Source organism: Larimichthys crocea, chromosome XV (genome assembly GCF_000972845.2).
Source record: "Larimichthys crocea isolate SSNF chromosome XV, L_crocea_2.0, whole genome shotgun sequence".
NCBI classification, from domain to species: Eukaryota; Metazoa; Chordata; class Actinopteri; family Sciaenidae; genus Larimichthys; species Larimichthys crocea.
In genome coordinates this window covers 23,022,338-23,035,247 of record NC_040025.1, presented here as the reverse complement: position 1 = coordinate 23,035,247, position 12,910 = coordinate 23,022,338, and the positions used below count along the sequence as shown (strand labels likewise).

General features: G+C 40.9%; 2 protein-coding genes across 2 annotated transcripts; both read right to left on the bottom strand.

Moving 5' to 3' along the window:
- Positions 1 to 314: 314 nt before the first annotated feature.
- Positions 315 to 5,493, bottom strand: eif2s2 (eukaryotic translation initiation factor 2, subunit 2 beta). Its single transcript, XM_010752160.3, has 9 exons — positions 5,337 to 5,493; positions 3,657 to 3,840; positions 3,438 to 3,538; positions 3,183 to 3,312; positions 2,968 to 3,068; positions 2,471 to 2,619; positions 2,318 to 2,374; positions 2,120 to 2,205; positions 315 to 1,728 (listed from the first exon to the last, which is right to left on the bottom strand). The coding sequence occupies exons 1-9, from the start codon at positions 5,349 to 5,351 to the stop codon at positions 1,553 to 1,555; spliced, it is 999 nt and encodes a 332-aa protein (XP_010750462.1). The 5' UTR covers positions 5,352 to 5,493; the 3' UTR covers positions 315 to 1,552.
- A 1,862-nt stretch (positions 5,494 to 7,355) lies between these two features.
- On the bottom strand, positions 7,356 to 12,139 carry chmp4ba (charged multivesicular body protein 4Ba). Its single transcript, XM_010752159.3, has 5 exons — positions 11,796 to 12,139; positions 10,149 to 10,326; positions 9,639 to 9,753; positions 9,004 to 9,130; positions 7,356 to 8,683 (listed from the first exon to the last, which is right to left on the bottom strand). Exons 1-5 carry the CDS (start codon positions 11,977 to 11,979, stop codon positions 8,622 to 8,624), a joined length of 666 nt encoding a protein of 221 aa, XP_010750461.1. The 5' UTR covers positions 11,980 to 12,139; the 3' UTR covers positions 7,356 to 8,621.
- Between the last annotated feature and the right edge of the window lie 771 nt (positions 12,140 to 12,910).

Genomic DNA, 12,910 nt, shown 5'->3' with positions numbered 1-12,910 from the left:
TCAAATATTAATTAGGAACGATGAATAAAATAAATAACGCTGTGTGGTAGATGGTTTTGGATAGATAAGAGTATATGGTTATCATTAAGATAAATCTCAACTATATGAATGCGTTATTTGCGAGTAACACTACATGGCAGCCATGTTAAGATTCCCAGTGCTATAAACTACAAACAGAAACCTAACCTGCTGCTGCATAATCAATCACTACTCAAGTCACTGTAGTTATGAGACTTATAAACGTACATGTTACGATTCATTTGTGTACAAAATAAATTATGGCAACATGAATGTAAGCAGAGAGGGAACAGTAATGGAGAGAGAGTAGAATATTTTATTTTTGTAAAAACCAGGTTTTAAAATGATTCAAATCAGACCTTCTTATCCACATTCTTCTCTTGCAAGAACAGAACCAATATCATGGTATGACTGGACTTCATATTCTGGCTAGCTTGTGATGTGAACTCCTTGAATCACACTTGAAAATAGCATCCTGTTAGAGGAGATCCGAGGTGCCTGCTCAGATTTGTTTTTTAGGGGTATTTAAGTGTTCGTGTTAGGTGACTGGTATTATCTCAAGAAACCTGCTCTTCTTGACAAAAAGACTTTATTAATTTTCACATCGTTCTAATCAAATCTGAAACGTTCGCTAAAATGTGTTGTTCTCAACTTCAGAAGTCAAAAGGTAGATATAATTAAGTAGATAATTGCTTATCCATGCCACAAAAATCACCAAATGACAATGTATGATTTCTCTGGCTGTCTCTCACACACACAATCTCTCTATCATTACCTCTTTATTAACCCCTAGTTGTTTGACTTTGTGGTCATCTCCTGCTATAAAATGATCAAAGGGAGGTGTTAGGAGCCTGTCACAGACACAGGTTACAGAGACAAAACCTCCTAACATGTACTCCAACCCTGTGACTTTAATTTTTTGATTAGCTAGGCAAGAAAAATCTGGACAGTTTTGTGATTTAGAGCCAGACCAAAACATAAACACAGCCTTTAGTTTAAGCGATGTTGAATTCAAGAATAAAGAGGTGACCACGCGAGCCACATGGCTACGGCTCACTGTCAACTTAGCTTACAACTTGGCTTGTTGCATGAAGTATGAATGTATTTGAAGAAATATTCTTGTCTAGTGTGTGTAAAGTGGGAGGAGAAAGAATGAGTAAGGATTCAAGCCATATTAAATCAGGGTTTTCTTGCAGGAATCAAGAATCACAGCAAATGGAAAAAAAAAATAACCTAGGAGGTGGAGGGTTCATCATCCAGACAACAAATCAAATGCATCCAACAGTATATGTGGTACACATCATCTGCTTACAGTGCCTGAACCCCATCTGTCATCTCTAGATACTCTCTCACTCCCTGCCTGGTCAGGCCCACGACACAACTAAACAACAGCCAAACCCTCCCGCAGTTCGATTCAGAGAGTCCTTTTAGCGAACCAAGGGGGCGCCCAACCCCAGCTCGGCCCTTCTTGGGGGGGAAGGGGGGAGGAAAGGGGGAGGCCGAGAGAGGATGGCGAGCCCAGTTTCGGTGGTCTTTAGTTGGCTTTGGCGCGGAGCTGCGCCCTCTTGCCTGTCACAGCCTGGAAGCCGGTCTTGATGCTGGCAACGGAGCAGCGGGAGTGGCACGTTTCACACTGCAGGAAATAGAGGCGAGTGTCCTTCTGCAGGATGGTCTCTGGGGAGCGGCAAGTGTGACACGTCACGTATTCCTCTGTAGGGGTGAGAAGACAGTTATTAGCGCTGCACTACGCACACGAGTTCACTCCATATTACTCCAACGGGCTCCAACGATCCTTCGAGTACCTCGAGTAACTCGATTACAAAAAATGATCGAGGAATTTCCTCTGCCTCGAGGCCTCATTTAATTAAATTTAAAACTCACGTTTTGCACGGATTTTCTTTTTAGTGTGACACAACGTGCTTACGTTACAGGCTATCCCTCAAATTTAATATCCAATACCTGTCCTAGTTGGAAGTGTCCTTTCTTTGCAAATGTAATAAATCATTCTTTAAATTAAATTCACAGACCAAAGCATTCATTTGAAAACAGTCAAATTATATTTGTGGTTACCATAAATAATAGGTTTGAGGTTGCTACTTACTGATATATCTTCTCAACACATTTTCTATCTGTTTCTGTTGAAATCTGCCTTTGATCACAAGCTGGTTATTTCCGTCTATAGAACCACTGTTAATAAAGGAAAAACACAGATTAAACTTTCAGAACGGTGCACACGGAAATGTTTGATTCAATTTAACGTGAATTCACAAATTTCGTTAGAGCAGGTACAGAAACGTACCTTGTTCCCAACTCAGCCAACAGGAAAGCGAGGAGATGTTTAGGCTGACGATGCAACCTGCGATGAAGTACACGAAAGGTCAGTTTGGAGACGACACTTTATAGGTGTGTATCAAAGTGATCACTGCGAGGTGTCGGTGTGTACGAGACTCACAGTTTGCAGATGTCTGTGAAGTTGACGAAGGAGGTTTTCTTTGTTCCCACTCGGACCACCTGAGGAGGCTTCATCACAAACTTCCTCTTCTCTCCGGCCACCATGTCAGGGTTCTTCTCTCTCATGATGTTGAAGACTCGGTTCAGGAGCTGAGACAGAGATGGCGCAAAGAGTTACACCAACTGTAGTCGAAACTAACCACATTTAGATCAGGTTAAGGTCCTAAAACAAAAAGAGACTGACAAACTTAAAATCTTCTGACAAACTGTCTTGTCTTTGTCCGAGTTTAAAAATGTCGAGAATTAATTTGTGTTCCTCTTTTCCCACCCTTGCTACATTCTTTTTCCATTCGTGAACATACAATAAGGAAGTACGACATTTTAGTGGGTGTATAACAGCATTTCAAAACCAACATCTTCCAATTTTGCCTGAAAACAAACAAGCTGTCCGTCCTCGTGCAGAATGTGTTGTCTGGTTATGTGGGCGTGTTGTCTTACCTCATCATAAGTATAGTCTCTTTCAGAGCCAGCCCAGGCCGGTCCCGTGGAGGAGCTGAATGAAATTCCATCGTTGTTCTTTCCCTCATCGTCCTCCAGAGCTGAAAAAAAAAAATATATAAAAAAATATATACACTGCACACACATAGTCACACACACGCACACGTGTCTATCCTGTAGTTCCCTACTTCAAAGATTAAGTGATTTATTCTCACCGTCGTCCTTCTCCAGTGGCTCTCCTTCATCAAAGTCTACTTTCTTTGGCTTCTTCTTTTTGGTAGGAAGCACCAGGTCCAAGTTGTCTTCCTCCAACACCTCTGTTTGCTCTCCTTCAATTTTCAGCTCCTGATTCAGAAATTTAGTGAGATGATGTTAAACAATGAGAATAAACACAGAGAGCGAAGAAAATCAATAGCAGAGGTGGAACAACAAGTCCTGATGTAAAATGATCAGACAGACCGATGACTGACCTTTAATCCCTCCTCAACATCATTATCAAATAATTTCTTGGTTTTCTTCTTCTTTTTCTTCTGGTTAAAGAAGTTCAGGTCGTTCAAATCATCAGACGGCTCTGGGGAAGATAAAACAAACCCGGCTTAATTCAAGCTTAATGCAGGCTGGTAGTTAAATGCACAGGGTGGAAGACCCTCAAGACGCTTAAATGTGAGCGTCTCCATTTTCACTCTTACCTTTCTTCCTGCTATCATCATCATCGAAATCCAGCTCCCTGTCGTCTCCAGCTTCCGGCTCTGCCTCCTTCGCTTCCACCTCTTTAGTCTCTTCTCCTCCAACCCCTTCTCCTCCGTCCTCATCCAGCATGAAGGGCTTCTTCTTCTTCTTCTTCTTCTTGGTCATGTTGGGATCGAAAATCATCTTAAGGAGAGAAAAAAGAAGAGAGAAGATGACGTTTTAAAACCGGTAACAAGATTATTAGATCATGATGTCTGACAAGTTTTTACAAGTACTGTGACAACTGTTTGTTTTTTTTAAATCCATGTAAGAAATAATTGGTGTTTTAATAACCTGACAACTGATCTGACCATTTACTGCATTATCTGTTCCCAACTTTGACTTATGCGATAACTGATATTAAAATGTTCTGGCGGGTGTTCTGATACAAAATACCAGATGAAGAAGAGAAGATTGACATCTCTGAGTGTTTTATTACTCTCATACCATGCCCACTTGCCTTTTTTTAGTGTCTGTTATCAATTTAACTCACTGTTAGTTTCACCAGCTGGTTCAATGAAATGAAACAGACATGCCGCTGCTGTTTTGTCCTGCAGTTTAACACATTGCGCTCGATGGTTTAAATGCAATTGAACAGCTGACCACTGTTAAACTACCCTGTAACAGACTGAAGCGGAAACAATCAGTTCTTAATCGATTCATTTAAATCAACAGAAAATTCATCTTTTGTGTCACATTTAGCAAAAATGACAAAAATCTTGTAGTGGAGCTGAATTTTTACGCTTTTCTGTCATAACACGACTTTAAAAAAAAGGACTGAACAAGAAAACAAGAGATTCATAGATAATGAAGCTCCAACATAACACCTGACAGCGACTCATAAAATGACAAAATCACACATTTTATATTGTTAATATAGATAACATGAGTGTAGACATCATTTGGAGTTTGTCCCTGTGACATTGTGGTACTCTTCCTCCTTTGAATGAGTCTTGTTAGCTCAGTAAACTGATGCAATGCTCTGAAACTAACTGTTGCAACTCAATGACAGACAACACATGGCTCTGTGTGTCAGCGTGCTCACCATAAACTAATATTTATGCAATAACAACAACAAGAAAATCAACAGAAACTATCTTTTAATCACTGAGGGGCAGCTGTTAATTGCAATTACGTGCATTTAACTGCCAGCTGATTTAGAGCATCATTCAATTTGACATATTTGTTTTTAATCATGTGTATTTCAGCATGTAGTTGTGTCATGACTCAGTCAGTGTGAAGACAATGGAGCATGTAGACAGAGCTAACACTGTTAGCCCCGCAGCTTAGCCCACCGCCAGCTAACGTTAGCCTGCTAGCTCTAGCCCCTTCCCCTTACTGTGAACCAGCAGCTGTGACAGGCCGGATCGATGAGCCACTGTGAATATTAATCATCTGACCGATGTGATAGATCGTGATAAAGTGCCGTACGGGATGTTTTCGTGTCATTTAGGCCGATCGGGCCGGTGTTAGCTCGGCAGCAGCCATGTGAGAGATGGTGCGGACAGGGAGGGGAGCAAGCTGTGCCGAGGCCCAAAGTCATCCTCAACACCGATCCGAGCCGATAAATCGTCTGATTTCACCCCAACAAGTCGACACACCAGCACGGATTAAACAGCGGATAACTCGAGGTGACTTACCTCGTCTCCTGACATGGTTGCGGCCTTGGAAGTGGCTGAAATGTGGCTACTTTGTGTCCCTCGATCAGCACCACAATGCTGCGCCGAAAAACCTCTTGCATCAGCGTTAGGTCTGCGGTGCGCATGCGCGTAGTCGCCAGTTTCAGTCGTGGTTGCTTTGCGACGGTGGATTCCAGTTGGGGAGTGTTCAAGAGCAAACAGTTGCTAAACAACACGTACACGATGAGGTTGTTGAGCTGTAATAGACATGTTTCATCACAGTCATGTCTGATATTACATAATTTTCGCTTAATATTCGGAACAATCACAGTTACTAAGCCCAGTTCTCTGTTGCAAGCCTGTCTCCTCACCTACCAAACAGTATTTGGATGACATTAAATAATAATACATTTTATTTCATACAATTACAATAAATGAGAGTAGACAGCAAATAACAGAAACAAACAAAAAGAACCATAAAAGTATATCAAATTACAAGAATACAGCATTAAACACAGGTTAAAACAGGACAATGCAACTGAATCAGATGGAAAAGGCTGTGTTGGGTTTTTAAAGGTCCAGTGTGTAGAAGTTAGTTGCATCTAGTGTAATCTCTACAATGCAATCCCCTCACATCACCCTCACCTTCCTACTGTAAAGGAGAAACAACACTTCAAGGGCCCTGTTTAGAGTCAGTATTTAGTTTGTCTGTTCTGGGCTACTGTAGAAACACAGTGTTTCAACATGGTGGCTGCCATAAAAGAGGACCCGCTCCCACTGTAGATATGAAAATAATGTTTAAGCAACAAAAACAAAACTATTCTTGTTTTCAGGTGATTATACATGCATGAAAACATAATTATGAATTATTATATTTCACGTCTGCACTAATTAAAGGTCCATTGTGTAAGGTTTAGGAGTATCTATTGGCAGGAATGGAATACAATATTTATAATTATGCTTTCATTAGTGTATAATGATCCGAAAATAAGAACTGTTGTGTTTTCATTGTCTTGAAATGAGCCCTTTATATCCACAGTGAGAGTGGGTCCTCCTCCATGTTGAACCACCATTTTTATACAGTAGACCAGAACAGACAAACCAAACACTCTTGCTCTAGATATGGCCTGTAACTTTTTTTTCTCTTTTTTTTAAGATTATTTTTTGGCCTTTTCAAGCTTTATTTTAATAGAGACAGCTGAAGAGTGACAGGAAATGTGGGGAGAGAGAGACGGGGAATGATGTGCTGGAAAGAGTCACAGGTCGGATTCAAACCCTGGGCTTCTGCAGCAAGGACTGAGCCTTCACACATGGGCCGGCTGCTCTATCAACTGAGCCAAACACCGCCCCAGCCTTTTACTTTTTATGTGAATTTTCATTTTTCCTACATGCTTGGAAGGAGAGTATTCATTTGGTTGCAATCTGCAACTTCACTGCTCGGTGCCACTAAATTCTACACACTGGACCTTTAAGTGTCTCATTAGGAGCTGAGAGCCTCCCGGTTTACATGTCCAGAAATACAACATTTTTGGTCTAACTTTAAGCATTCATATAGTTTCAGCCTAAACAACCAGCATGACGTAAATACATATGAACTCTAAGAGTGAATGGTCTAAACCTAAAGCCTGAGTTGTGTATTAGAGGTTTCTCTTATGAGTGATGGAGATCTCATTATATTGTACTTAGATTTAATTCATTCATGCGTTGCTTAAGTAAATGCTGGTGTCTAACTCACAGTGTAAAGAGTCGAACTGTGTGTGTTTCTGTGTTCAATTGGAAGATTTCAAGCTAAAATGCGCCACATTTGATCATCCCAGCTTCTGAAATGTGAGGACTTTCTGCTTTTGTTTGTTTTTTGACACCTTTGACACCCAATCCAACTGACTAAGCAGATGGTTAAATAAAACATCCAAATTGCAGACACCACCTGTTGTGCCATACAGGCTCATTACATGGTTATACACATGTAATAAACTATGACACTCAATGTAACGATATCACGCGATACCAACATGAAAAGATAAAGCTTCCACTACGATAAAAGAATTGAAAACCTTTAATGGATTTTTGCAAATAATATTCTCATCTGGATAAATAAAACATAGAAATGCAAACATGCTTGTCCATCTGATCTTGTTATGGGTTTTTTTTCTATGTAAAAAATGTACATCATGACTTTGAAAAACTAAAGGAATTGTTGTAGATTGACTATAATCTAATCTTTTATAAACCACCAGCTCCTTCAAAGTGTAGTTAATAAGGTGTGACAATAGTTTATTATTATTATTTTTTTCAACATTATACAATCGGAAACAAAAACCCTTATGAGAAGGACCGAGAGACAGAGCAGGATGAAAGTGTTAGGTATAACATCTCTCTTTCTAGCCGTGCGTTGTGATCTGTATTGTCATTTTCTCCATTGTTGCATGCTTCACACAACCCCGACAGAACCTCTCGGTGATGGCAGAAATACAGTATATAAAAAGACACATTTGGGATATTTACACCAAATAACAAGAACCACTGGTGATAACGGCTTTGAGCGAGGAAGAAGTCGCTGAAATGGCGACAGGAGGCGAAGAGGAGGAGGGGGAAAAGGGACAAAGCACGCAGCCTGAAACAAAAGAACAGGTTCGGACTCTGGCAAACACCCAGCTCATGCTCAGCTGTTCTCCTTTTTTCAAGAGCAGTTAACAAAAGAAACAGAGCAAACAATAGTTATTTTTGTCAAGAAGAGAAAAAAGCAAAACAAAAACAAAACATCCAACGATTTTAACGCCACAAATACAGGTAAATATGTGAGTCGGAAACAGATCTTTGAGGATTAAGCTCCCATGAAAATTCACCTGACTTCCAGTGACGTTAGCAACGCCACACAGTCCGCAAATCTAATCTGACAACAACTCCTTTATCGTACCACACAGCTCATAATATCCAATTCAATATGAACTATGTGATCTATGACATAGCGCTGCACAGCAGAGGGACTGCAAAGTGCCAGTATTATGTTAAAATTCAGGTTAAATGTATTAGGTGACTTTGCCAAGGTATAGTGATAAACTTTCAAAATAAAAGTCCCTGACCGGCTCGTTTATCTGAGCCCCAGGGGTCTGTATGTGCGAAGGGGTTGGGAAAAAGAAAGATTACAGCATTTTTGCTTTTTCGTAGTGTTACATAAAATAAGACAGTCAGCCCTCCTCATACACACAAAAACACTCATACACAACATCCTATCAGTCCATTCATTCCCCCATTGCTCCTTCCTCTTCCCTCTCTGATGCAGGTATGATGTGGCGGATGCTGCGTTTACATGGCTTCCGCCCAGCGCTGCAGATCCTCCATGTCGTCCTCGTCCTCCTCTTTCTTGGCTTTTAGGGTTAAAGAGAAGAAAAAAAGCACATGAAGATGTGAATTAATTGGTGCAGTGACAAACGTGACATGATTATTTGCTTTGTGGTAGAGAATGAAATAACTTTGCCATTTTCCATTATTATTTCTTGTCTGTGTAATAAATAACAATTTCCTGGAGTCTCCACTTGTTACCAAGTCGTGTAGAGCCAGAAACAGTCTGACACGTTAACCCCCCGTAAAAGTCTTCTCATGTAACTCACCCAGAAAGTGACTAACCATATTTCCAAACATCTAATACATCCCTTTAACACAACTACAGGCTTCAATAGGCTCTTACCAGGTCTGGCAGGTAATGAAGTTGAAGGCACGTTGGGGAGGGGGACGTTCTCTGTACCCCCGATCTCCAGCAGATTTTTGTCCAGCTCCTCCTGTTCCAGCTCATCCAGCTCCGCCAGCAGCTCATCCTGAGAAAGACACCAACACCAAAGATGAGACACAAACACAAACTAATTCATGCAACAACAGATATTAATATGACATGTTATATTTATTTTCAGGATTAGTGTGGGGGACACGAGAAAACCATCTCGCTGTGAGTTTAACAGTTCGAGTCAGTCGACTTTGAGAAAGAGTGTGTTTATTCTCTATGCCATATTGTCCCAGGATGACCGAATATCATCTGTTGTGGTGAAGTCTGTCTATGAATAAGACCATTCAAAAATAAGAGTGATTCAACAGCCTTAATAGCAGAGTAATGACTGTGTTTAGCCTTGTGGGTCACAAAACAACACTGGGCAGCATCAAGGACGATGATGAACTTTGCTCTACCGTGTTAACTCTATATTATCAGACAATCATTCATTACTGTGTGTTAAACACACACACACACACACTCACAACCTTTTAAAGCAGGAATCAGTTCTGAATCAGGCGATACTTTTAGAAAAACACAGCAAAAAAAGCGTCGCCCACCTCATCGAACTCCTCTCCGAAGCCGACAGGTTTAGATATGGCGTCAGAGATTTCCTGGGCCAGCTCCTGCTGCTCTGTAATGTCCTGCATCAGGTCGTCCACCTTGTCAATGTCCCTGAAACAAACAGAAGAATTCATACGTGAGTAAAAAGAAGCGCCTCACACAATGAGAACTTAGCTGTAAAAGGTACAAAAGTATCTCACTACTGATTCTGTTCTTCTAATACTGACGTTAGAAGCATTTTAGCAAAGCAATGTGTAAGAATTACTATGATATATTGTTCTCATTATGAAATCTTCTCTGTCCCTGATTTAAATAACATCTGGTGGTTTGGATTGGGGAGGAAATAAATCCTCTGTATCTTGTTATGAGCAGAGCATATTCCTCATAATCAGGGTTTTTTAACTCTTACTGAAGAAGGCGGAGGCAGCACACTACAAATATTTTTTATAATCATTGATCAATGAAATTATAAAGAACCCTATTAATTACTGGGTGCTTGCTCTTACATGTTTTCATGGGCAGACTTCATGGCCTTAGCAGCAAAGCCCATGTTCTTGAGCACTTCAGTGTTGGTGTTGGCGTTTTCCAGAGCCTCTCTCTGGAACTCGATGGTCGACAGCGTGCCGTCAATCTGGGCGAGCTGCTTCTCATACCGCTTCTTTCTTTTCAAAGCCTGCAGAGCCGCTGAGGAGAGAAAGACAGGAGGCAGGGAGTAAGCATTCATAGGCTGTCAAATATAGACTATTCAGTGACAGAGAAGTGAAACTGCGGATAATGAAGGATTGTTCAGTCCTTAAACAGGAAGAAGAATGAGCAGTGATAATGTTTGCGGTGTTAGTTTTATGATCTGGGAAATCACAGTAATCCACCACAGAGTAGAATCGTGAATAAAATGCTTACACGTTAATTAAATACTGCTTGTGACAAAATGGAAAAGGTGGAAACGTAGAAATGAATCAGCTACATGGTCACATGACCACAACCACTAACTCACACCTAATAGGCTGTGGCGAAAGTATCGGTGTCATGCTGTCATGCTGGGTTGAGTCATTCTGTCAAGTTGGAGGAGGAAATGATTCGGGGTAAGGAAACGTATGTTAAGCATTCAGGCAAACTACGACTCTTCACTCAACGGAGAAGCTAAAGTATGAAGTGGGGCAGGGTAATATAAATGAATATCCTGTCATCGTAACAGTGATATTTCTGCCTCACGTTGGGTGCCATAAACCAACACTATCAACACTGGGATGACATTTAAACCTGATATTTGTGTTCCCGAGAGGATGACCGCCACTGATTTTGGCGTCCTCAAAACTGCTGCACTGACTTCCAACTTATACTTTATGGATGGATTCATGGGCCTATAGTAGATATTATTGTTGGTCACCTGTTGAAGTGGTGTGATCAGCCCCCCAAAAAATGTCACCACAACAAACAACAACTATAATAAACTCAATAGACAACCCACCACATTCCTCACAGCCCAGAGGACAAAACACTTTCTTTTCCTCTGGACAAAATGTGATCCTTTGTCAACAATAATCAAAGTTTGACTTCCTCGTCTTCAACAGGTGTTCTGCCACACCTTTATCTTGACAATGTTTGGGTAATATTACTCTAGCATTACTGGTGATAACCAGATCTAGGTTTGTAAGTGTTGTATTTTGTTATTTGCTCATATAATAACAGTCTGTGAGGCAGCTTGTGGTGTGTATGTTGGCGCAAACACGCCTACCTCTCTCACAGTGATATCACGTCGTTTTATTGGTGTACCACGCCAAAGATCAACCCTTGTCCGCTCATATCTTTATTGCCAGAGCAGCAGCACGTCTAACTGTAGCTGTAAGTGATCGCCTGCCACACCTTTAACTATTTTAAATGTTAAATGGCCACTGATCACTCACACATATGCTGGAGGGGAAAACAAAAAAACACCAAGCTCAGCCACACTGACCCCTCGGATGATTAAATCTCACACACAGTGAGCATTATCTCCGCTGTGCTCGTGCTCGTGCTCGTGCCAACAGTTATGACAGCTTCGGGAAACTTAGCCAACTCGGCTAGCGTGCTAACGGGCTAGCTCAGGGCTGGTCGACCGGCGCATATACCGACAAAGAGGAGAAACTGCGTGAAAACACGCGCCGATGCCTCACCTCTTTTGTTTTTCGTGCCGTTTTTCTTCGCGATCTGCAGCTCCTGCTCGATCTTCTTCTCTAGAAATTCCTGTTTCTTCGTTAGCATCTCCTCCGTCTCTCGGAGTTTCTGGATAGCCTCCTGTGGGCTCGGTCCCTTTCCCCCTTTTCCTCCTCCTCCAAATAGTTTACCTAACAACGACATATCTGGGATGCTACAATACACTAAGTATATATATATATATAAAAAAAAAATAAAACAAATCTGTGAAATGTCCGAGAAAATCCCGTTTAGCTACCTCGCTGCTAGGCTACACTGACACTTCGCCCCAGCCTCGAAGGATTGTTGATGTTTTTACACTTCCTGGAAAGGCCCGATGACGTCATGTTGCCCGATGAGGGGGGGTGGGCTGGGGGAGGGGGCGGGGACTTGTTGTGGCTCGGTCTCCATCTGCTGGACAACCAGAGCACTGCACGCTGTACAGGTATGTTAGGTATATATATATATATATATATATATATATATATATATATATATATATATATATATATATATATATTATATAATTAAAATAAATATATTAATTCACTATAACTATGTATCTATGACACCACAGCAGAGGGACTGCAAGTGTCAGTATTATGTTAAAATCCAGGTTAAATGTATTAGGTGACTTTGCCAAGGTATAGTGATAAACTTTCAAAATAAAAGTCCTGCCGCTCTTTTATGTGCACAGGTCTGTATGTGGAAGGGTTGGGAAAAAGAAAGATTACAGCATTTTTGCTTTTTCGTAGTGTTACATAAAGTAAGACAGTCAGCTTCTCCTTATATACACACAAAAACACTCATACACAACCAGAGCACTGCACACTGCTGTACAGGATATTGTATTGTTTTATGGCAGCTGTGTCCAAACTCTTTTAAAGAGGGCCAGATTTGACAATGTGAAGTTGCCGGGGGGCAATACTAACATTTTAAAAGTGAAAAAACTACCAATAAAAGTTACATAGAAATGCACTGTTCTCTAACTATTTTGTTTTCATTGTCACAATACATTATAATACAAATGACAATGTAACCAAATCTAAACAATCAGGCCTGAAGAAATCTAAAAACCAGTTCTGCCTTCTTTCAC

Bases quoted from the DNA above. Each gene is read 5' to 3' on its own strand.
- eif2s2 (XM_010752160.3), bottom strand. The intron at 3,069-3,182 runs GTGAGAATAAAT...TTTTTTTTTCAG, and splicing joins GCCACTGGAGAAGGACGACG to CTCTGGAGGACGATGAGGGA. The intron at 1,729-2,119 runs GTAAGTAGCAAC...TCACCCCTACAG, and splicing joins TGTGTTGAGAAGATATATCA to AGGAATACGTGACGTGTCAC.
- chmp4ba (XM_010752159.3), bottom strand. From the start codon at position 11,979: ATGTCGTTGTTAGGTAAACTATTTGGAGGAGGAGGAAAAGGGGGAAAG. The intron at 10,327-11,795 runs GTGAGGCATCGG...TTCTCTCCTCAG, and splicing joins CGGCACGAAAAACAAAAGAG to CGGCTCTGCAGGCTTTGAAA. The intron at 8,684-9,003 runs GTAAGAGCCTAT...TAACCCTAAAAG, and splicing joins TTCATTACCTGCCAGACCTG to CCAAGAAAGAGGAGGACGAG.